Source organism: Sebastes fasciatus, chromosome 19 (assembly GCF_043250625.1).
Source record: "Sebastes fasciatus isolate fSebFas1 chromosome 19, fSebFas1.pri, whole genome shotgun sequence".
In the NCBI taxonomy this organism is placed as follows: Eukaryota; Metazoa; Chordata; class Actinopteri; order Perciformes; family Sebastidae; genus Sebastes; species Sebastes fasciatus.
This window is the reverse complement of record NC_133813.1, coordinates 842,107-867,024: the sequence shown is the minus strand read 5'-3', so window position 1 is coordinate 867,024 and position 24,918 is coordinate 842,107. Positions and strand designations below refer to the sequence as shown.

The 24,918-nt window shown below is 40.5% G+C and overlaps 2 protein-coding genes across 3 annotated transcripts in view; both read left to right on the top strand.

The window, feature by feature from the left end:
• The window catches only part of LOC141757237 (uncharacterized), a 32,981-nt gene extending 27,577 nt beyond the window's left edge, over positions 1 to 5,404 (top strand). The window contains exons 2-3 of one of the 2 annotated variants that reach the window (XM_074617589.1): positions 2,923 to 2,977; positions 3,201 to 5,404. In XM_074617589.1, the coding sequence (XP_074473690.1) occupies positions 2,970 to 2,977; positions 3,201 to 4,623 (1,431 nt within the window). In that variant the 5' untranslated portion in view covers positions 2,923 to 2,969 and the 3' untranslated portion in view covers positions 4,624 to 5,404. The remainder of the gene's footprint in view (positions 1 to 2,922; positions 2,978 to 3,200) is intronic. The other variant, XM_074617590.1, reaches the window with a different exon arrangement.
• Positions 5,405 to 18,083: 12,679 nt separating this feature from the next.
• LOC141757808 (uncharacterized) lies at positions 18,084 to 20,750 on the top strand. The gene is made up of 2 exons (XM_074618650.1): positions 18,084 to 18,091; positions 18,688 to 20,750. The coding sequence occupies exons 1-2, from the start codon at positions 18,084 to 18,086 to the stop codon at positions 20,201 to 20,203; spliced, it is 1,524 nt and encodes a 507-aa protein (XP_074474751.1). The 3' UTR covers positions 20,204 to 20,750.
• Positions 20,751 to 24,918: the final 4,168 nt, after the last annotated feature.

The window sequence follows — 24,918 nt, the reverse complement described above, 5'->3', positions numbered from 1 at the left end:
TGTCCTCCTGTCCTCTGTCCTCTGTCCTCCTGTCTTCCTGATCTCTGTCCTCCTGATCTCTGTCCTCCTGTCCTCTGTCCTCCTGTCTTCCTGATCTCTGTCCTCCTGATCTCTGTCCTCCTGATCTCTGTCCTCCTGTCCTCTGTCCTCCTGTCTTCCTGATCTCTGTCCTCCTGATCTCTGTCCTCCTGATCTCTGTCCTCCTGTCCTCTGTCCTCCTGTCCTCTGTCCTCCTGTCCTCCTGTCCTCCTGTCCTCCTGTCCTCCTGTCCTCCTGTCCTCCTGTCCTCCTGTCCTCCTGTCCTCCTGTCCTCTGTCCTCTGCTGCAGTAACAGTAGGGCTGATAGAGTGAAGAGGAGCTGTTTGGGTTCAGCTGATGAGTTTAGAGGTGAGAGACGTGACAAACTGACCTGAACAGTGAGACTACTCAGCCTGCTGCAGCTTTAGTTCCAGCTGAGTAACCGAGGGTTACGCTGCTCCTTTATGAAGATAACACATTAATAACACGGAGGCTCACAGCGCATCACCGCTTCACGCCTTCAGGGAACTAAAGTCAGATCACTGCTGACCAGGGAACTAAAGTCAGATCACTGCTGACCAGGGAACTAAAGTCAGATCACTGCTGATCAGGGAACTAAAGTCAGATCACTGCTGACCAGGGAACTAAAGTCAGATCACTGCTGACCAGGGAACTAAAGTCAGATCACTGCTGACCAGGGAACTAAAGTCAGATCACTGCTGACCAGGGAACTAAAGTCAGATCAATGCTGACCAGGGAACTAAAGTCAGATCACTGCTGATCAGGGAACTAAAGTCAGATCAATGCTGAATAGGGAACTAAAGTCAGATCACTGCTGATCAGGGAACCAAAGTCAGATCACTGCTGACCAGGGAACTAAAGTCAGATCACTGCTGACCAGGGAACTAAAGTCAGATCACTGCTGACCAGGGAACTAAAGTCAGATCACTGCTGTCCAGGGAACTAAAGTCAGATCACTGCTGACCAGGGAACTAAAGTCAGATCACTGCTGATCAGGGAACTAAAGTCAGATCAATGCTGAATAGGGAACTAAAGTCAGATCACTGCTGATCAGGGAACCAAAGTCAGATCACTGCTGACCAGGGAACTAAAGTCAGATCACTGCTGACCAGGGAACTAAAGTCAGATCACTGCTGACCAGGGAACTAAAGTCAGATCACTGCTGTCCAGGGAACTAAAGTCAGATCACTGCTGACCAGGGAACTAAAGTCAGATCACTGCTGACCAGGGAACTAAAGTCAGATCACTGCTGTCCAGGGAACTAAAGTCAGATCACTGCTGACCAGGGAACTAAAGTCAGATCACTGCTGACCAGGGAACTAAAGTCAGATCACTGCTGACCAGGGAACTAAAGTCAGATCACTGCTGACCAGGGAACTAAAGTCAGATCACTGCTGTCCAGGGAACTAAAGTCAGATCACTGCTGACCAGGGAACTAAAGTCAGATCACTGCTGATCAGGGAACTAAAGTCAGATCACTGCTGATCAGGGAACTAAAGTCAGATCACTGCTGACCAGGGAACTAAAGTCAGATCACTGCTGATCAGGGAACTAAAGTCAGATCACTGCTGATCAGGGAACTAAAGTCAGATCACTGCTGATCAGGGAACTAAAGTCAGATCACTGCTGATCAGGGAACTAAAGTCAGATCACTGCTGATCAGGGAACTAAAGTCAGATCACTGCTGATCAGGGAACTAAAGTCAGATCACTGCTGATCAGGGAACTAAAGTCATTCACAACTCAACTAAATAACTTACACGTGTTTCCAGTTGGCTGTTAGCCGCTGAGCTAACCCTGCCTGTCTAAAGGATGACAGACTGCAGACAGAGCAGATTGAAACGTTGCTGTATTCCTGCATGTTGATCAGTTTCATCATGTTCATGCTTGTTGATCAGTTTCATCATGTTCATGCTTGTTGATCAGTTTCATCATGTTCATGCTTGTTGATCAGTTTCATCATGTTCATGCTTGTTGATCAGTTTCATCATGTTCATGCTTGTTGATCAGTTTCATCATGTTCATGCTTGTTGATCAGTTTCATCATGTTCATGCATGTTGATCAGTTTCATCATGTTCATGCTTGTTGAACAGTGTAATGATAACGTGTCTTGGCTTTACACTTGCAAAGTTTGATTGAACTTACAGTAAGGAGTAGATGTAGCCGTCTCCACCGCGGCCTCTCTGATCAGCTGTTCACTGACTGACTGACTGAGAGCTCTGACAGCAGCAGAGGAGATGCTGCAATGTTAACCATCCCATAATATAATGATTGTTCTGATTCATCATGTTCCAGACAGCCTTTTGCGATGAGTTCATCGCGCATGTTCATATGATGACGATGAAAATACGAGTTATGGGTCAGCCCTATTTCTTAATAATTTAAAAAACATATTTCAGAGTCCTCTGCGTTCCACTACAGAGAGCTCCACAGTTTGAGAACACTGATTAACACTTTGACTAGAGATCCTTTAAAAACATCATCTTTCATTTTTTAGATTTTCTTCCAGACAGAAGCAGAAATTAATAACACGTTTACTTTAACAACAGAAATTCATAGAGAGCTCATCACTGACTCGATACTGTTCTATATCTAATATTTTACAGTTCCCAGTAAAACATGTAAAGTTAAATATGTGAATCTATTTCCCTGTTTCCAGTCGTTATGCTAAGCTAGGCTAACCAGCTGCTGGTTTACCATTTTATACGATAATAATGCAAATGTTATTGTTTTTCTGAAATGCTAAAGTGTGTAGAAGTTGGGCTCAGACTAGACGGGCGTGGCCCTTCAGTGTTTAATCCTGTCGGTTACCGTTCAGTATCTGATGACATCAGAACAGCTGACAGGAAGTGAAGGTTACTGACTAGTTGTTCTATCATCCAGAGAACTCAGACGCTGCTCCATCATCCAGCTGCTGTGAACACGTTACCATGGCAACGTGAGTAACACCAACGTTTTACTATTTTATTACATAATTACGTTAAGCTACTACAATAATACATAATTAAATTATTACATCATTACATTACTACATTATTACATTACATACAATTAAATATTTTAATTGATTGGCAGCCCTAATTATTACACTAAATGGCATTTTATATTCGTAGTCGTAGTAGTTTTAGTAGTTTTGAGCTGATATCTTTACTTTTCTACAGGAACATCTCATCCAGATATGAACACATCACCTGCAAAGTTCTGATCCAGTCAGGATCTCCTGCTGTCTACCAGCTGATACCAAAGAAAGAGAACATTGGAGATGTAAAGAGAATTACTCTAAAGAGAGTGACTCTGGGTAAAAAAGATCCAAACAAGACAAACAAAACCATCTTGCTTGTGGGTGAAACCGGAACAGGAAAGTCCACTCTGATCAACGCTCTGGTCAACTACGCCATGGGAGTGAAGTGGGAGGACGATGTCTGGTTTCAGATCATAGAGGAAGAGGAGAAGAAAAGTCAATCAGAAAGTCAAACAACAGATGTGATCGTGTACGAGATCTTTGGGTTTGAAGGTAAAACTCTGCCGTACTCTCTGACCATCATCAATACTCCTGGATACGGAGACACCAGAGGGACTGAAGGAGATGCCACCATCACTCAAAGATTATTTCAGTTGTTCCGCTCAAGTGATGGAGTTCATGAGATCAATGCAGTGGGTCTGGTGCTGAAAGCAACTGACAATCGACTGAATGACCGACTGAGGTACATCTTTAACTCAGTGATGTCTCTGTTTGGAAACGACATGGAGAAGAACATCGTAGCCCTCGTCACACACTCCAATGGTGTGACACCTGAAAATGTTCTAGAGGCCCTCAAAGATGCAAACATTAAATGTGCCAAAGATGAAGAGGATGAGCCTCTTCATTTCATGTTCGATAACTGCCAGAGCACTCAGAGAACAAAGAAAAATAAAGTTCCACTAAAAGCTGCCTGGGACTTAACAAAGGACCAAATGGGTCAACTCACTGATTACCTGAAAGAAACGTCACCTCAGAACCTGATAACAACTGTTGAGGTGTTGGATGCACGCACCAGACTGGCAGCCTGCATCCAAAACCTGCAAGAGAGGATGGAGTTGACTGAACTGAAACAGAGAGAAATAAAACAGACTCAGAAAGCTCTGAAGAAACATGAAGAAGAGATGAAGAGCAATGACAAGGTCACGGTATGCACCGGGAAGTGTCCTGCATCAGATTATGTGAAAGAAAAATATAAACAGAACAAGGCAGGAAGTGAGAGCAAGTTGAGCCTTTTGGAAACTCTTGAGAAGGAAATGGAAAAACTTCAGAAAGGAAAGGATCAGTTGTTGGAAAAGTCCTTCCAGAATGTCGTCAAACTGGAGCAGATCGCCCTGAATGTGGACTCAGTGTCCACTCACGCCCACGTGGACTTCCTGATTGAGAAGATGAAGGAGAAAGGAGACACAGTGAAGGTCCAGAAACTGGAGGAGATGAAAGCTCGAATGGAGAAAGATAAAGGAATCAAATCAGCGCTGTGGTACGGGTTTAGTAGAATAAAAGCAGCTGGTAAAGCAGTTATAGAAGCAATGAAACAGAATCACTGTGAGCAGACAGCTGAGTAGAAATCAAGTCTACCCTGCTGATTAAAGGTAGTTCATTATAGTTCTATAAGTCTGATGTTGACTGAACTACATAAGAACATTAAAATGTAATCACCTTTTAAATGTAAATGTGTAATTGGTGGAAACAGCGCCCTCTAATGACTGTTTCTGTTTGTTGTTGTAGTTTCATGTTTAATTATCGATAGTTACTTCACTGTACAGATTAACATCACTGATCAATAGTCTCTGGATTCTTCCATCACCCACGCTCATCGTTCTCCTCTCAGCTCCACCATCAGATCACAACACAACATTCAGGGTGTTAACTTCAGTAACCAGGTTACAGTCGGATCATTTCTGAACTGTCATGTAAACCAGAACAGTAGATTTAGAGATGCAAAACAACCTCAAAGAGACTCAAAACAACCTCAAAGAGATGCAAAACAACCACAAAGAGACTCAAAACAACCTCAAAGAGACTCAAAACAACCTCAAAGAGATGCAAAACAACCACAAAGAGACTCAAAACAACCTCAAAGAGACTCAAAACAACCTCAAAGAGACTCAAAACAACCTCAAAGAGATGCAAAACAACCACAAAGAGACTCAAAACAACCTCAAAGAGACGCAAAACAACCACAAAGAGACGCAAAACAACCACAAAGAGATGCAAAACAACCTCAAAGAGACGCAAAACAACCACAAAGAGATGCAAAACAACCACAGAGATCCAAAACAACCACAAAGAGACTCAAAACAACCTCAAAGAGACTAAAAACAACCTCAAAGAGATGCAAAACAACCACAAAGAGACTCAAAACAACCTCAAAGAGACTCAAAACAACCTCAAAGAGATGCAAAACAACCACAAAGAGACTCAAAACAACCTCAAAGAGACGCAAAACAACCACAAAGAGACGCAAAACAACCACAAAGAGATGCAAAACAACCTCAAAGAGACGCAAAACAACCACAAAGAGATGCAAAACAACCACAGAGATCCAAAACAACCACAAAGAGATGCAAAACAACCTCAAAGAGATGAAGTGACCAAAGAGAGATGTGTAATGATCCCACAGATGCAAAACAACCACAACCACAAGGAGACGCAAAACAACCACAAAGAGACAAAGCGACCTCTTTGAGGTCATTACACATCAAACACAAAGACGTGATGTACAGACACACATTTATTTTCTTTACTGTCTTTGTATGAGTTTAATGATTTCAGGGTTTATCTAATGTGTTTTTCAGTCAGTCCAGGCTGTGATTTATTCTGATGACAGAAGTTAACTGGTGGTGGGACTGTAACACATCACTGACATATAGAATATATACATATATCTACTTATATTTACATATAAAGCTGTTAAACTTGATGTTTTCTTCTCATGTTAATCAGTTTGGTACAGAACTATTCTGTTGTGTTGGAGCTCAATCAAACGTTAAACCTCCAGTCATGAAGTCTAATGTACTTTTATCTGATATATAATCAATACATATTCATATATATTATATACTCTGGTGTCTTCATGTGTATTAATGCCTTTTGATCCATTCATGTTGTACAAGCTGCCGTGTTTTTAGTGATTGCATTATATTGTTATTTTACATGACATCACGTCCTGACTGATGCAGCTTTCTGTGAATCATTAATTAAACTACTAAACTATAAATCATTATTAAAGTGTTTATCATGCTTTCCACATTAATGTTAACATAAACAACAGCGTTATAAAGTATAAATCACTGCATTATAAAACACCAATCACCTGTTTTCCTTGATAGAAACCTGATATTGTTGTTATGTTATATCACAAATATTTGACTAAAAAACTATTTCCAATGTCAACAATACTCATTAAATCAAGTTTTCTTTCCCTCCTACAGAGAGTTCAGTCTGTTACTGCGTTATCTTTGATTGGTGATCAGCGTGAGCGTCTTTTGAGGAGAATTATCTGTAAATAAAAACCCATAATTGAGAGGAGTCTGCAGGTTTTCCTCACAGGGAGACAGCCCCAACAGCCTGAATGTTGTCTGGCTGAGTTCCTCCTGCTGCTGCTGCTTGGAGACTTTAAACGCTGTGACACCTGAAGAACACTTCAGACACTCAGAGGATGAAGGAATCAAACTGAAACTGTCATTTCTATCTCATCCCCAGTGGAAGTTACACCAGACCTACATCCTCTCCTTTACCTATAATAACAAGAACACTAATAAGGAGTTAAATTAGTATTAATGGCTGCATTATTCCCTCTGAGAACTGTAGCTCCTGACTCCGACCACTAGAGGGCAGTGAATGCTTGTGATTTTACACCAATGACAACCGTCAACACTTATTACTGTATATAATAAACCAATAGAATCAAACATCACACAAGTTAGTATTTATTGTGAATGACTCACATTTAAAAGGGACTTAATGGTGATTGATAACTAAATGAATATTGACATTATGAAGAGAGATGTAGATTTATTTGGATAGCCATAAAGAGACACAAAAGGTAATCAAATTAAAGACAAATTAAAATAAAATAGAGGATAAAAAAGAGTATAAATGAATTTTGTAATTTTAGAGGTGACAAATTGAAAAGTTTGAATGAACAAGACTCGGTTCAGCCGAGTATCAGTCAGGATGTGAATTTGTGTCTAAATTGTTCCACCAATAGTCAGAGGTCAGAGGTCAGAGGTCATGTCTATCATGTTTAGTGAACAGTTTTATATCTTAATGTTTGATTGAAACTTCTAATGAAGCCAATGACATTCAGTAATATTAAACAGTAACATTAACTAGTCAGTATATTATACATTTATACAAGGTGAAAGGTATCAGCATGACATACAGTCTGCAGGTTAACAGTATTTCAGTTAGTTATTAAAGCATGTGTATCTAAAGCATTCATCATAGAAGTGGTGTGGAACAATATAAACACACTTCACTAAAGTTGATGTCATCACTGACGTTGTTGCTGCCGTATTTATTCCTAGATGGAGTGTTGATGGAGAAGCTAACATGTTAGCATAGCCTGGCTCTGATCCATCCAGACTCCATTCAGAAAACAAGCATTTTAAAAGTTGTCTGCTTGTCGTCATGGTAACAGACCCGACAAAGCATGAATTCAGACTTTTTACTAATCGGCATCATGATGTCGTTATTTCAGCTTCATTTTGATCCGTTCATTGTATTATTATTATTATTATTATTATTATTATTATTATTATTATTATTATTATTATTATTATTATTATTTTGGGTTCATCCCGCTGTAGTGAGATGTGGTCTGCTAGATACAGTCAGTGTGATGACGCTGTATGTGAATACAGCTCACCGCCGGGTGACGTTATGAACCCAGACACGATGGCGTTTGGTTTTCTGACATATCTGGGACTTCACCAACATGAACAAAGCAGCTACAGAGGTTATTTCTCCTGGGGGGGGGCGGCAAACAGTCGGTGTTCCCGTGGAGAGAGGTGATGCGTTGGACGGTTTTCACCACCCTTTGCAGTGCATTCTGGTCCGAGACGGAGCAGTTACCATCACAGGGTTCAGGTTCAGGGTCTCACTGGATCCCCTAGAAATGCATCTGTATTATTTATAATAACTAATAATCTATTGTAATGATGAATAATATCGACCTTGTTGTGTATAAAGATAGAAGACAGACAGATTAGTGGTGACCTCCCTCCGTCTTTAGGTGTTAGTAGTGAAATGAGGAGGTTTCTTATCAGATCTCTCCTCATTTCATCTCCACCAGTCAGCCGCTCCTCTTCTGTTGGAATCAGGAATAAATAGAAACAGCATCTGACAGACGTTCAGCTCTGATGGTTCGTGTCCACGGGGACGTTTTTTATGGCGAGGGATCGCCTCGCTTACCAGCGTTGGACGCTTGATGAGCTGCCGCGAGACTCCTGATTGGACGAACTCTTTCCCTCCGTGAGCCGCTGCTCTCAGCTTTGAAACCGGAACCAACATGGCGGCTGGTTTGGAAACGTTCTTCTCTTATATCATGAAAATAGTTCTGAAAACATTTTATGAGAGAAATAATCCACACAGTTGATGAATCTGTCTTTATTTGAGATCAACAACGTATAGTTTAAAGTTTCTAGAGAGTTTCCAGAGGCGGCGAGTCGCTCCGGACGCCTCCGATATTTTGGGGATATTTTCCAGATTTTTTTTTCTGGATATTTTCACATATTTGTCAGACACTTTTTACAAATATTTTTGTAATAACTGCTGCAGCTCCTCCAGACCAACAGAGGTTTCCCGTGTCTTGTGAAGTGACGGAGCTCCACAGAGAGAAACGTTATCGTCTAGGCAATTAAAGCTGTTGTATTGACATAAAAGATTAATTCATTGTTAAATGGGTCATAAAAACAGCTGAAATTCATGAAGGGTTGAAACATTTAAAAGGTTTGAGTGTTAAAAGCAAAGTCTTTTGAAAAAGATAAAAAAAACACTCTAAATGTCAGTAGCTCATCTGTGATCTACCTGTTGAGTCTGTTGTGAGATGAAGAGGAGGCTCGTTCTCTGGGTGCATGCCAAAGCTCTTAATTGCATCCCCGTTTCCCTCACTTGCGTCTTTTCCTTGCGTCTTATTCCCTCCCACCAGGGAAGCATGGAGAGACGCAAGGGAACCATGAGAGGAGAGAGGAAACGAGGAAAGCATGCGAGGAGAGAGGAAACGAGGAAAGCCGTTTTGAGAGCAATGGAATGTCGTTTCCTCTGAAGCGTCACGTGAAGCGACGTCCGTTTCTGATGACAGCAGCAGCTGATCACATCTGGATCAGCTGTCAGTCAGCTTTAACAGCTGTTTGTGTCTGAACTGATCTAATACTAATAAAGACAAGTGCAAGCTGCAGCCTGTATTTCTACTGAGTCCTGCTTAGAGGCTCAGGAACCATCTCTACTGGATCAATAACTTTACATTATTTATTCATTATTAGCGTCTGTAGTTATTGATATTCTGATTGTGAGTTAATTATTTAATAACTCAGAATATGACTATGGTGTTTTTTGAACACTGGACATTATTTATTAGGCTAAAGGGAAAATGTAAATGATGTATATCAAACCCGACGTTCAGGAATCATCAGCCTCATGTGACTGAATGAGGATAAATGATGTAAAAGGTGTTTGTTGCTGACAGACAGACTCTCCTTCTCTCTCTGACTTTAATAGAATCATTAATAAAAGTTAACGGGGGAAATAACAGATCATGAAAAGACAAATCATTCTAAAAAATGCAGAAAGTTATTTTAAGTCAGTTTGTCAGGTCTTATAAACCCCTCTGACTGACAGGCTGCTTCACTGACGGTGTGTGAAGCAGAGATACTGCAGGTCCTTCTGCTGCTGCTCAGAGCTTCAGTTAACACAGATTATAACTAGATGGTGAATCAGAAGACAACTAAACTATAAAACGTTTAATCTGTGATCTGTTTTCACTCCGGTATGAAACTCCAGTGATGTTGAGAGGTTAAGTTATCAGATCAGTCTGATCGGCAGCAGCGTCCAATCAGTGACTGATATCCAATAAGGGGGCGTGTCGGTTGGTAAAAGACTTCCGTGGAGGAGACACTGGTGTATCCTCGCTCATAGCTCCTCCGGCAAGCCTCCTCGATCCTCGCTCCTCGATGCAATAAGAGCGTTGGAACAGACGAGGAGGCGAAAGATGATGAAATGAGAAGCAGCCTATGAGGTCCTGTCTGGAGCAGGTAGAGAGGAAGCATCATGTCCAGAGTTTCACTAATATCCCCCTTTTTCAGGTAAAGAAATAAGTATTTCATACTCAAACGATGAGGTATGTTTACCAAGTTGTTCCGTTCTGTTTTATTAATATGATAACCTAATTTCGAGTGTTTTTTAAGTTTTATTGACATTTTATGAGCGTGAAGTGAAACACTGTTTAAGCTAGTTAGCTCCGTTTGATCTGCCGCTTTAATGGCGCCAAAAGACTCAGCGCGTGTGAAGACAAGGAGGACAGTAGGAGACAGTATGAGACAGTAGGAGACAGAAGGAGACAGTAGGAGACAGTGTGAGACAGTAGGAGACAGAAGGAGACAGTAGGAGACAGTATGAGACAGTAGGAGACAGTAGGAGACAGAAGGAGACAGTAGGAGACAGTATGAGACAGTAGGAGACAGTGTGAGACAGTAGGAGACAGTGTGAGACAGTAGGAGACAGTAGGAGACAGAAGGAGACAGTAGGAGACAGTGTGAGACAGTAGGAGACAGAAGGAGACAGTAGGAGACAGTATGAGACAGTAGGAGACAGTAGGAGACAGAAGGAGACAGTAGGAGACAGTATGAGACAGTAGGAGACAGTGTGAGACAGTAGGAGACAGTGTGAGACAGTAGGAGACAGAAGGAGACAGTAGGAGACAGAAGGAGACAGTAGGAGACAGTGTGAGACAGTAGGAGACAGTATGAGACAGTAGGAGACAGTGTGAGACAGTAGGAGACAGTGTGAGACAGTAGGAGACAGTGTGAGACAGTAGGAGACAGAAGGAGACAGTAGGAGACAGAAGGAGACAGTAGGAGACAGTGTGAGACAGTAGGAGACAGTATGAGACAGTATGAGACAGTAGGAGACAGTGTGAGACAGTAGGAGACAGTATGAGACAGTAGGAGACAGAAGGAGACAGTAGGAGACAGTGTGAGACAGTAGGAGACAGTATGAGACAGTAGGAGACAGTAGGAGACAGTAGGAGACAGAAGGAGACAGTGTGACACAGTATGAGACAGTAGGAGACAGTGTGAGACAGTAGGAGACAGTATGAGACAGTAGGAGACAGTAGGAGACAGTAGGAGACAGAAGGAGACAGTAGGAGACAGTATGAGACAGTAGGAGACAGTGTGAGACAGTAGGAGACAGTGTGAGACAGTAGGAGACAGTGTGAGACAGTAGGAGACAGTAGGAGATAGTATGAGACAGTATGAGACAGTAGGAGACAGTGTGAGACAGTAGGAGACAGTATGAGACAGTAGGAGACAGAAGGAGACAGTAGGAGACAGTGTGAGACAGTATGAGACAGTATGAGACAGTAGGAGACAGTAGGAGACAGTAGGAGACAGAAGGACAGTGTGACACAGTAGGAGACAGTATGAGACAGTAGGAGACAGTGTGAGACAGTAGGAGACAGTGTGAGACAGTAGGAGACAGTATGAGACAGTATGAGACAGTAGGAGACAGTATGAGACAGTGTGAGACAGTAGGAGACAGTAGGAGACAGTGTGAGACAGTAGGAGACAGTGTGAGACAGTAGGAGACAGTAGGAGACAGTATGAGACAGTAGGAGACAGTGGGAGACAGTATGAGACAGTGTGAGACAGTAGGAGACAGTATGAGACAGTATGAGACAGTAGGAGACAGTATGAGACAGTGGGAGACAGTAGGAGACAGTAGGAGACAGTAAGAGACAGCAGGAGACAGTAGGAGACAGAAGGTGACAGTATGAGACAGTAGGAGACAGTATGAGACTGGGAGACAGTAGGAGACAGTAGGAGACAGTAAGAGACAGCAGGAGACAGTAGGAGACAGAAGGTGACAGTATGAGACAGTAGGAGACGGAGGAGATGATCAAATGTTTTGCGGCTCCTTTTTGTTGTCTAAAGTGTCTCTTTAGATAGTAAAGGTTGCTGAGCCCTGGGTTAGATGAAGGGACAGAAACACAACAGTGTGTTCATAATATATTTGTTTGTATATTAGTACCTCCAATATAAATATGTTCCACACAATCTTCTGAATTAAAGGTTGATCAACAGTAGCAGGGTTTCATAGAAGTATGAGGACACTTCCTGGTACAGAAAACAAAACAACAGCTTACTCCTTTGGTTTAAAAGGCATTTTGATTTAATCAAGACATTCTTTATAAGATAATAAATAATCATTTTTAATAAGTAATTGGCCAACTGTGCAGTTGGGTATAGTAGAGACTGCTTTATTTTCTTTTCTTTTTTCTTTTGTTTCTTATTCATCTTTTCCTTTCCTTACAGTTTATCTGTTGTATAATTAATATACAAACATTTCATTCAATACAGTCGCCATCCATGGAAACGCCCACAAAACGTCACATCCGGTTTATCCCGTGGGGGAAAACAAAGCTGTCATACAGTATATATGTTATATATACTTCTTCTTCATCACCTGAGAAGGACTTCTTCTTCATCACCTGAAGAGGACTTCTTCTTCATCACCTGAGGAGGACTTCTTCTTCTTCATCACCTGAGGAGGACTTCTTCTTCTTCATCACCTGAGGAGGACTTCTTCTTCTTCATCACCTGAGGAGGACTTCTTCTTCCTCACCACCTGAGGAGGACTTCTTCTTCATCATCACCTGAAGAGGACTTCTTCTTCATCACCTGAGAAGGACTTCTTCTTCATCACCTGAAGAGGACTTCTTCTTCATCACTTGAGGAGGACTTCTTCTTCATCACCTGAGGAGGACTTCTTCTTCTTCATCACCTGAGGAGGACTTCTTCTTCTTCATCACCTGAGGAGGACTTCTTCTTCTTCATCACCTGAGGAGGACTTCTTCTTCCTCACCACCTGAGGAGGACTTCTTCTTCTTCATCACCTGAGGAGGACTTCTTCTTCTTCACCTGAGGAGGACTTCTTCTTCATCACCTGGATGCTGCTGTGGTAGGACTGTCTCTCTCTCTCTATATATATATATATATAAACCTTAATTTATGTACTGATACATAATATTTTAATGCCGTCTTGAGTTGATAGAACAGAAAAATGTTTCTCATTAATATCAACAAAATACAAAGTTGATTTGACTAAACAGAAAACACGAGACGTTTCATCAATTTAAAGAAAGATAAAATAAATCAATAAAACGTAACACTTCACATTAAAGCAGATAATCCCAAAACTTTAGACAACCAGAAACTAAACAAACAAACTGAACTAATGAAATCCAACAAAACACATGACTAGGACAATAATGCCTCCGTGCTGTTGGTTTATGATGGGAGGTTATGAAATGTGGAGCAACGTGCTGCCTTCACTTGAAGCTCGTTTGGTCGTATTTTCCACACTGAATGCATTTGAGACGTTTAAGTTAGGAGAACACTGATGCTGCACGACTGTCAACAGAAGAGAGAATTCAAAGGTAAGTTCAGCGTCAATATACGTCACAGTTTGTGAACTTGGACATTTCAGGAAACTGTCCACTTACAAAGTGATTTATTCCACCTCAGTGTCGTTCATATGGACTGTTCTCCTAAACACTAGGGGCGGAAAATAATCCTTTCACCTGTGTGTTGTGATTCTTTTCTTTTTCTTTTTACGATTTCTGAATAGATGTTTTAACACCAGAATGGATGTATCTGCTTCATCTGAGTCTGTGTGGGGGTAGAAGGAAGTTACCACTTTTAATGTTGTAGTCTGAGTAACGTGACGTCATATCTGTTCAACCAAAACAAACTGCAGCGAGCCGAAATGAGGAAGTCTAAGCCGTTGGAGGGTCAGCGTGGATACGACCTCACATGTTAAATCCAGCGTGGTAAACACTACACATCAAGTAAAGGATGGAAACACTTTGGGTTTCACACATTGACAAGAAAAGTACAGTGTACTTACTAAAAAGGACATAACTGTGTACCCGAACAGTAAACCATATATAACTAGAAAATGCATTTCCTGCTGAAAATGCGTGGGAATGCTGACAGCTGAAATGTATCGCAAAGCATTGCTGAAAATGCAGAAATGTGAAATTACTTGCCTAAAAATGTTCAAAGCTCAAATGCATTGCACTGCACTGCTGAAAACCCTAGAAGATGAAATATACAACTGGCAGAGTTGGAAGCTGAACTGCATTAGCTAAAGAAGCTAAGAGCTGAAATACATTGCTAGAAAAGCTGGAAGCTAAACTGTAATACTGTCAAAAGTGGTCAATTTGAATTTTCCTGAATAGGCGTCAAGAAGAAATGCTTTGTATGTATATCAGACAGATGAACTGCATTGCTAAACACAAAGAGAGACAGAGAGAGAGAGAGAGAGAGTAGTGTTTGGGTGAAATAAACCTTTAAAATTTTAAGTGCTTGTACAGAAATAGTTTTTTGACTGACTGTCTCTTTAAAATCTATAAGTCGTTACACAGAAAGTGGTATTTGGGTGGAAAGTAGCAGTAGGAGTTGTAGTAATAGTAGTAGTAGCAGAAGGAGGAGGAGCAGTAGTAGTAGTAGTTGAGGCAGTAGGAACAGCTGCAGGAGCAGTAGAAGCAGTAGTGGTAACAGTAACATCACTGGTAGTAGTAGTAGCAGTAACAGTAGTAGTAGCAGTAGTATTAGTAGTAGTAGTAGTAGTAGTAACAGAAGGAGCAGCAGCTGTAATAGTACTAGTATTAGTAGCAGAAGTAGTAGCAGCTGTAGTAGTAGTAGCAGAATCAGTAGGAACAGAAGCAGTAGTAGTAATAGTAGTAGTAGTAGTAGCAGCAGCAGCAACAGTAGTAGTATTAGTAATAGTTGTAGTAGTAGTAGCAGCTAGAACTTTTAAAACTGTAAGTCGTTAGACAAAATATAGTAAATAGAGTTACTCTATAGAGATTTTATTTATAAAAAAAACTTGTCCTGAGTTCCCTGTTAAGATACAGTTACCGTGTGTGTGTGTGTGTGTGTGTGTGTGTGTGTGTGTGTGTGTGTGTGTGTGTTAGTAAGCCTGCTCTGATTGGCTAATGTGAATCAGCTGTCTAGCAGCAATCTGAAGTTGCCGTGGCGATGGCCACTGCACCCTCAGAGAGACAGTTTATAATAGGAGTTAACCAGAGACATACATGTCATAAAAGTGTCTCTCAGACAAAAACCGTGAGTCCAATCGGCAAAATAATGTCATCATCAGAGAGAAGCGTCTCTGCCGAACGCATTGATGTCGTTTTTTTTGTGTGTGGTGTCAAAAATGGGATCATGGGAGCAGGTTAGAAAAGTGCCATTGTCAACTTTCTGTCAGACATTTCCCGTCTGATTTAACATTGCTCTCTATGGAGCGGCTTGATGGACTTACTCTTACTTTTGGGACCCTAGAGACAAATGTGTAAGTCCGACTGATTCCATAGCTACATGACTGCGACCGGCACAAAATTTCATACAATTTGATGAAAAAAATGATCTATTAAGAGGGAAAATTGTGGGCTAGGGAGCAATTTGTTTGGAAAATTTTCAAAAGATTTCAAAGCTTTCCCGCACTCTAAACGATGATGTCACACACTCTAGCCCTTAACGACCCACGCAATACACACCCATTATAAAATCTGAAACGGTCTGAAAATTTCATAAAACGTAAACTGCGATAAATGAAAAACTGTAAAAGTTATCAAAAAGCTGAATCATAGCTTAATAGTTCAAAGACTTGTAACCCGTTTAAAGTTTAAATGAAGTCTGTAGCTGAAAGTATGCGGAAGCAGTAGCATTTCAAAGTGGAGTAGGTCTAAGAGGATTTGAAGATTTTCTCCATTGAGTTACATTGTACATTTTTTTTTTAAAAAGCTTAATATTTTAAAAAGTATAAATAGTTGAAACAAGTCAAGTCATAGCACTAATGTCCTTAAAGAGCTGAATATTTTGATAGCTGAACGGTTTCTGTAGCTGAAAGTATGCAGGACTAGTTGAAGGCAAAAAAACGTACGGAAGAAATAGTTGAAGTTGAAGAAGTTGAATAAACCTCAGAAGAACAATACTAAAGAACTTAAGGAATGCATTGATAGGAAAAAGGCAGCATTTAGACACAATGATCGAGTGGAGCTAAAAACTGTAGAAAAGGAACTTAATCTGCTGTTAAAGGGAGCCAGGAAACATCAGAAGGACATTATAGAACAACATTTTACTACTATGAACTCTAGAAAACTCAATGAAATCCGTCACCAATATGGAACCGAGCTAAAGACACATGATATCTCTAATCAGTGCAATATTGTTTTAGACTCTCTCACAGTTGATCTGAGCATAAGGCCATAAGGAGGTGGACAGCCACGAGGTGTAGTCACTGTTCCGTCAGTTGTGCACCAACAAATCCAGCACACCGGACGGGATCTCTGCCCGGCTATTAAAACCTTGTGTTGAAGAGCTTATAGTCCGGCTTGGTGTCACCTCCTCCAGCGTTCTCTAGACTCACACACGGTCCCTGCACCATGGAATACTGTTATCACTCCAGTACCAGTACCCAGTTGAGAACAATGACTAAAGGCCTGTAGCATTCACCTCTATTGTGATGAAATGTTTTGAAAAATATATCATGTCTGAAAACTGCGGTGAACCCAGAGTTAGACCCTCGTCAGTTTACGTATAGACGAGGAAGGAGCTCTGATGATGCAGTTAGTAGCATCACTCACTTAGTCCTTAGACACCTGGAAGATACTAAGGCATATGCACGTTCACTTTCCTTGATTTTTAGTTCAGCTTTTAATACTCTTCAGCCTTATTTATTGCTGGACAAACTGAAACAGATGAATTTAAATCCTTTTATAACACGGCTCACACAGAAAGTTAAGAGAGTAAAATGAGGACACATTTATCATCAGTCTAGAGATAAAGACAGACTTTCTCTCTAATCACCTGAAGATATTTGTATTTTTATATATTTCTATATAATTGTTTATGGCTTTGAGCTTTTCTCTTTGGGGGTTAATAAAGGCGTAATTTATCTAAGAGAACTCTCCTCCCTCCATCCCTTCCTCTTTATCTTGAAATCAAACTGTTTCTCTGAAATCACGTGACAACAGACTATAAAAGCACCTTTCAACAACAAGGAAACTCTGTCTCTTCCGTCTCATCATCATCATCAGAGACCAACAGCACAGGTAAGAACTCTTTAAAATGTTCCCATCAGCAGTTATCACCAGATAGAGATGTATTAGACACATAACTAATAACTGAACATGCTACTTTAAGTTAACAATTGTTTTCTTTCATTGAGTTTTCATTCAGAATCAATAATTCTGAAACATGAGACTGAACATTTCTCAGCCTTAAGGAACAAACCTGTTTTTTTAGTGATTTAGCACATTGACTAGAAATCCTTTAAAAACATCATCTTTCACTTTTTAGATTTTCTTCCAGACAGACAGAAGCAGAAATTAATAACATGTTTACTTTAACAACAGAAATTCATAGAGAGCTCATCACTGACTCGATACTGGTCTATATCTAATATTTTACAGTTCCCAGTAAAACATGTAAAGTTAAATATGTGAATCTATTTCCCCGTTTCCAGTCGTTATGCTAAGCTAGGCTAACCAGCTGCTGGTTTACCATTCTATACGATAATAATGCAAATGTTATTGTTTTTCTGAAATGCTAAAGTCTGTAGAAGTTGGGCTCAGACTAGACGGGCGTGGCCCTTCAGTGTTTAATCCTGTCGGTTACCGTTCAGTATCTGATGACATCAGAACAGCTGACAGGAAGTGAAGGTTACTGACTAGTTTTTCTATCATCCAGAGAACTCAGACGCTGCTCCATCATCAAGCTGCTGTGAAGACGTTACCATGGCAACGTGAGTAACACCAATGTAAACAGTTTTAGAGTACATCAATACATTACTACATTATAACAATACCACATTACTACATTATAACATTACTACATTACGTTACTACATCAATACATTACTACTAACCCTAACCCTATTACTACATTATTAAATTACTGCAATATTACATTATTACAGTAGAACTCTGAAACTATTTAACTTAGGAACTTTAAATTTGGTAGGATGGTTGACAGTGTAGTCTAGTTGTGTCTTTTCAGGGTTGGAAGTCCAGGGTGCCCAAAACTTTTGAAATTTTGGCCAAAACCGGATTTTTTTTTTCCCACTTCAATTTTGTTTCCGGAGTAGAACTCGTTGCATTAGTTCCAAAGGGCAAAACCTTTGGCCCTACTTTAGTAGGGGTCAAGCAGTGAGCGGGGGTAAATGAGCCATGCTCACTTTTGCCTTGTTATTACACTAAATGGCATTTTACATTAGTAGTCTTTGTAATTTTTGAATTAATGTCTTAACTTTTCTACAGAAACACCTCATCAAAATATGACATCCCCTGCAAAGTTGTGATCCCTCCAGGATCTCCTGCTGTCTACCAGCTGATACCAAAGAAATGTAAAGGGAATTACTCTAAAGAGAGTGACTCTGGGTGTTAAAGATCCAAACAAGATAAACAAAACCATCTTGCTTGTGGGTGAAACCGGAACAGGAAAGTCTACTCTGATCAACACTCTGGTCAACTACGCCATAGGAGTGGAGTGGGAGGACGACATCTGGTTTCAGATCGTAGAGGACGAGAAGAAAAATCAATCAGAAATTCAGACATCAGATGTGATCGTGTACGAGATCTTTGAAGGTAAAACTTTGCCGTACTCTCTGACTATCATCGATACTCCTGGATACGGAGACACCAAAGGGACTGAAAAAGATGCCACCGTCGATCAAAGATTATTTCAGTTGTTCCGCTTAAGCGACGGAGTTCATGAGATTACAGCAGTGGGTCTGGTGCTGAAAGCAGGTGTGAATCGACTGAGTGACCGACTGAGGTACATCTTTAACTCAGTGATGTCTCTGTTTGGAAACGACATGGAGAAGAACATTGTAGCCCTCCTCACACACTCCGATGGTGTGACACCTGAAGATGTTCTAGAGGCCCTCAAAGATGCAAACTTCAAATGTGCCAAAGATGAAGACAATGAGCCTTTTCATTTTATGTTCAATAACCGCCAGAGCAAACAGAAAACAAAGAAATATAAGGCTGCTCTAAAAGCTACCTGGGACTTAACAAAGGACCAAATGGGTCAATTCACTGATTACCTGAAAGAAACGTCACCTCAGAACCTGAAAATAACTGTTGATGTGTTGGATATACGCACCGGACTGGCAGCCTGCATCCAAAACCTGCAAGAGAGGATGGAGTTGACTGAACTGAAACAGAGAGAAATAAAACAGACTCAGAAAGCTCTGAAGAAACATGAAGAAGAGATGAAGAGCAATGAGAACTTCACAGTAGACGTTGATCAGCCCTACACATGTACAGTACCTGTCAATGAGGGGAGATGGTGGGCGCTTGGGTTAAATTATGGAGGAGCTGTCACCTGTAATGAATGTAAAGAGAACTGTCACTATCCATGCAGACTGGCCTGGTACCCAGAACACTGTGAGGTCATTAAAGATGGCCGCTGCACTGTATGCACCGGGAAGTGTCCTCTATCAGATCATGTGAATGAAAAGTGGATCTATGTGACCACGACAAGGAAAGTTAAAAAGACCCTACAAGATCTGAAAGAAAAATATGTAAAGAACAAGGCAGGAAGTGAGAGCAAGATGAGCCTTTTGGAAACTCTTGAGAAGGAAATGGACAGACTTCAGAAAGAAAAGGATCAGTTGTTGTCAGAGTCCTTCCAGCATGTCATCAAACTGGAGCAGATCGCCCTGAATGTGGACTCACTGTCCACTCATGCCTACGTGGACTACCTGATTGAGAAGATGACGGAGAAAGGAGACACAGAGAAGGTCCAGAAACTGAAGGAGATGAAAGGTCGAATAGATAAAGATAAAGGACTCAAATCAGCGATGTTGTATAGCAGGGTAAAAAAAGATTCTGGTAAATCATCAATGAAGTAGATGAACAGAATCACTGACGCATCACAGACGCAAAAACAACCAAAAAGGAACAAATTGACCACAGAGAGATGTGTAATGATAACAACAAAGAGACGCAAAACAACCACCACATAGAGATGCAAAAAAAACACTGCACAGAGATGCAAAACAACCACCACAAAGAGACGTAAATCAACTACCACAAAGAGACGCAAAACATCCACAAAGAGACGTAAAACAACCACCACACAGAGATGCAAAACAACCACCACAAAGAGACGTAAATCAACTACCACAAAGAGACGCAAAACATCCACAAAGAGACGCAAAACAACCACCACAAAGAGACGTAGAACAACCACCAACAAGAAATGTAAAACAACCACCACAAAGAGACGCAAAACAACCACCACAAAGAGACCCAAAACAACCACCACACAGAGATGCAAAACAACCACCTTACAGAGATGCAAAACAACCACAAAGAGATGCAAAACAACCACCACACAGAGATGCAAAACAACCACCACAAAGAGACGTAAATCAACTACCACAAAGAGACGCAAAACATCCACAAAGAGACGCAAAACAACCACCACAAAGAGACGTAGAACAACCACCAACAAGAAATGTAAAACAACCACCACAAAGAGACGCAAAACAACCACCACAAAGAGACCCAAAACAACCACCACACAGAGATGCAAAACAACCACCTTACAGAGATGCAAAACAACCACAAAGAGATGCAAAACAACTACCACAGAGACGCAAAACAACCACAAAGAGATGCAAAACAACCACCACAGAGACCCAAAACAACCACCACACAGAGATGCAAAACAACCACACAGAGATGCAAAACAACCATCACACAGAGACGCAAAACAACCACAACACATAGATGCAAAACAACCACAAAGAGACGCAAAACAACCACCACACAGAGATGCAAAACAACCACCACACAGAGATGCAAAACAACCACAAAGAGATGCAAAACAACCACCACACAGACGCAAAACAACCACCACAAAGAGACGTAAAACAACCACCACAAAGAGACGCAAAACAACCACAAAGAGACGCAAAACAACCACCACAAAGAGATGCAAAACAACCACCACAGAGACGCAAAACAACCACCACACAGAAATGCAAAACAACCACCACACAGAGATGCAAAACAACCACAAAGAGATGCAAAACAACTACCACAGAGACGCAAAACAACCACAAAGAGACGCAAAACAACCACCACAGAGACCCAAAACAACCACAACACATAGATGCAAAACAACCACAAAGAGACGCAAAACAACCACCACACAGAGATGCAAAACAACCACCACACAGAGATGCAAAACAACCACAAAGAAATGCAAAACAACCACCACACAGACGCAAAACAACCACCACAGAGATGCAAAACAACCACCACAAAGAGATGTAAAACAACCACCACAAAGAGACGCAAAACAACCACAAAGAGACGCAAAACAACCACCACAAAGAGATGCAAAACAACCACCACAGAGACGCAAAACAACCACCACACAGAAATGCAAAACAACCACCACACAGAGATGCAAAACAACCACAAAGAGATGCAAAACAACTACCACAGAGACGCAAAACAACCACAAAGAGACGCAAAACAACCACCACAGAGACCCAAAACAACCACCACACAGAGATGCAAAACAACCACCACACAGAGATGCAAAACAACCACCACACAGAGATGCAAAACAACCACCACACAGAGACGCAAAACAACCACCACACAGAGATGCAAAACAACCACAAAGAGACGCAAAACAACCACAAAGAGACGCAAAACAACCACCACACAGAGATGCAAAACAACCATACAGAGATGCAAAACAACCACCACACAGAGATGCAAAACAACCACAAAGAGACGCAAAACAACCACCACACAGAGATGCAAAACAACCACAAAGAGATGCAAAACAATCAAAAAGAGACGCAAAACAACCACCACACAGAGATGCAAAACAACCACACAGAGATGCAAAACAACCACAAAGAGATGCAAAACAATCAAAAAGAGACGCAAAACAACCACAAAGAGATGCAAAACAACCTCAAAGAGACGCAAAACAACCACTAAGAGAGACCTCTTTGAGGTCACTACACATCAAACACAAAGACGTGATGTACAGAAACACATTTACTTTCTTTACTCTCTTTGTATGAGTTTAATGTTTTCAGGGTTTATCTAATGTGTTTTTCAGTCAGTCCAGGCTGTGATTTATTCTGATGACAGAAGTTAACTGGTGGTGGGACTGTAACACATCACTGACATATAGAATATATACATATATATACTTATATCTACATATAAAGCTGTTAAACTTGATGTTTTCTTCTCATGTTAATCAGTTTGGTACAGAACTATTCTGTTGTGTTGGAGCTCAATCAAACGTTAAACCTCCAGTCATGAAGTCTAATGTACTTTTATCTGATATATAATCAATACATATTCATATATATTATATACTCTGGTGTCTTCATGTGTATTAATGCCTTTTGATCCATTCATGTTGTACAAGCCGCCGTATTTTAGTGATTGCATTATATTCTGTTATTTTACATGACATCACGTCCTGACTGATGCAGTTTTCTGTGAATCATTAATTAAACTACTAAACTATAAATCATAATTAAATTGTTTATCATGCTTTCCACATTAATGTTGACATAAACAACAGCGTTATAAAGTATAAATCACTGCATTATAAAACACCAATCACCTGTTTTCCTTGATAGAAACCTGATATTGTTGTTATGTTATATCACAAATATTTGACAAAAAAACTATTTCCAATGTCAACAATACTCATTAAATCAAGTTTTCTTTCCCTCCTACAGAGAGTTCAGTCTGTTACTGCGTTATCTTTGATTGGTGATCAGCGTGAGCGTCTTTTGAGGAGAATTATCTGTAAATAAAAAGCCATAATTGAGAGGAGTCTGCAGGTTTTCCTCACAAGGAGACAGCCCCAACAGCCTGAATGTTGTCTGGCTGAGTTCCTCCTGCTGCTGCTGCTTGGAGACTTTAAACGCTGTGACACCTGAAGAACACTTCAGACACTCAGAGGATGAAGGAATCAAACTGAAACTGTCATTTCTATCTCATCCCCAGTGGAAGTTACACCAGACCTACATCCTCTCCTTTACCTATAATAACAAGAACACTAATAAGGAGTTAAATTAGTATTAATGGCTGCATTATTCCCTCTGAGAACTGTAGCTCCTGACTCCGACCACTAGAGGGCAGTGAATGCTTGTGATTTTACACCAATGACAACCGTCAACACTTATTACTGTATATAATAAACCAATAGAATCAAACATCAGACAAGTTAGTATTTATTGTATTAGAATGACTCACATTTAAAAGGGACTTAATGGTGATTGATAACTAAATGAATATTGACATTATGAAGAGAGATGTAGATTTATTTGTACAACGTGCTTTATATAAGACATAATGAGAAACAAAACGTAATAAAATAGAGGATGAAAAGAGTGTAAATGGATTTTGTAATTTTAGAAGTGACAAATTGAAAAGTTTGGATTAAAAAGAGGTAATGAGTCAAAGCAGAAGAAGTGATTTATAGCAGTTAAAAGGTGATTTGATGATCCACACTATCACCTCATTTATGATTATTAATGATAGAACTGTCATTTAATCATACATTATTTATAATAATCTTTGGCTCAGTGGGCTGGTGAACAAGTTAACTTCTGAACTTCCCTGTCGGTCCGTTTGTCCACGTTTTCTTCCATCTTTCTTCGTTCCGAGCTGTTGTCTGTGTGTTGTGTTGTCTGTCCATCATTTTCAGCTGTAAAATACAAATGAATAAAAAGAGGTGAATCAAATAGTTAGACCTTGAATGTAAAGGCCCTCCTTAAAAGACATTAACATGTTTAATAGTTGGATTCAACTGAACTGAGGTCAGTGTCTGTACTGCTAATAACAATAATCAGATGGGAAAGCACACCTTGAATATTTTTACACATTTACACATTTACACCCTGTAGCTGAACTATAGTTTTAGATTTAAGATTATTTTGTGGGCATTTTGTGTATATAATGGAGAAGGGAGAGAGACGAGGGGTGGCATGTAGTGTCCAGGCCCATAGGCCACCTGGACACTGTCGGGGATACAGAGATGCTTTTACATCTCGTATCATAAAAACCTGCAGGATATTGTTGATAGTTTGGTAGAGCAGAGACAGACTGCACCTCCAGAGGACGTCCTCTCTCCATAGACAACCAGAGACTGGACAGAGTTCAGAGGGTGTTATTCAGTGGCTGCCATGTTAGCTGAACTATCGTGTTCATTGCCATTGCTCAAACCTAGTTATTCTATAACTAATAATAATAATTAGGTCGTCTAAGGTGTAAAGAAGAGACAACAGAAACTAGAATGATCGGTGACTCCAAACTAAACTCTGTTCACTGAAAAACTACTTTTAAAGGTTGTTTGTGGTCCAGTACATTAACAGCACAGGAAATAAAACTTAAAGCTGAAGAAGGCGAGATCAGAGCAAATATGATTAAAAAAAGTTATTTTTATAAAACGGTCGCTATATGGTGACAGAAGTGCACGAAACAGGTACCCTGAAAAAAATCATGTTCCTCTGTGTCCTCCGGTGCTCCTAACGACATCTGCAAGACACAGACCGGAGGAAAACAAGCAGTC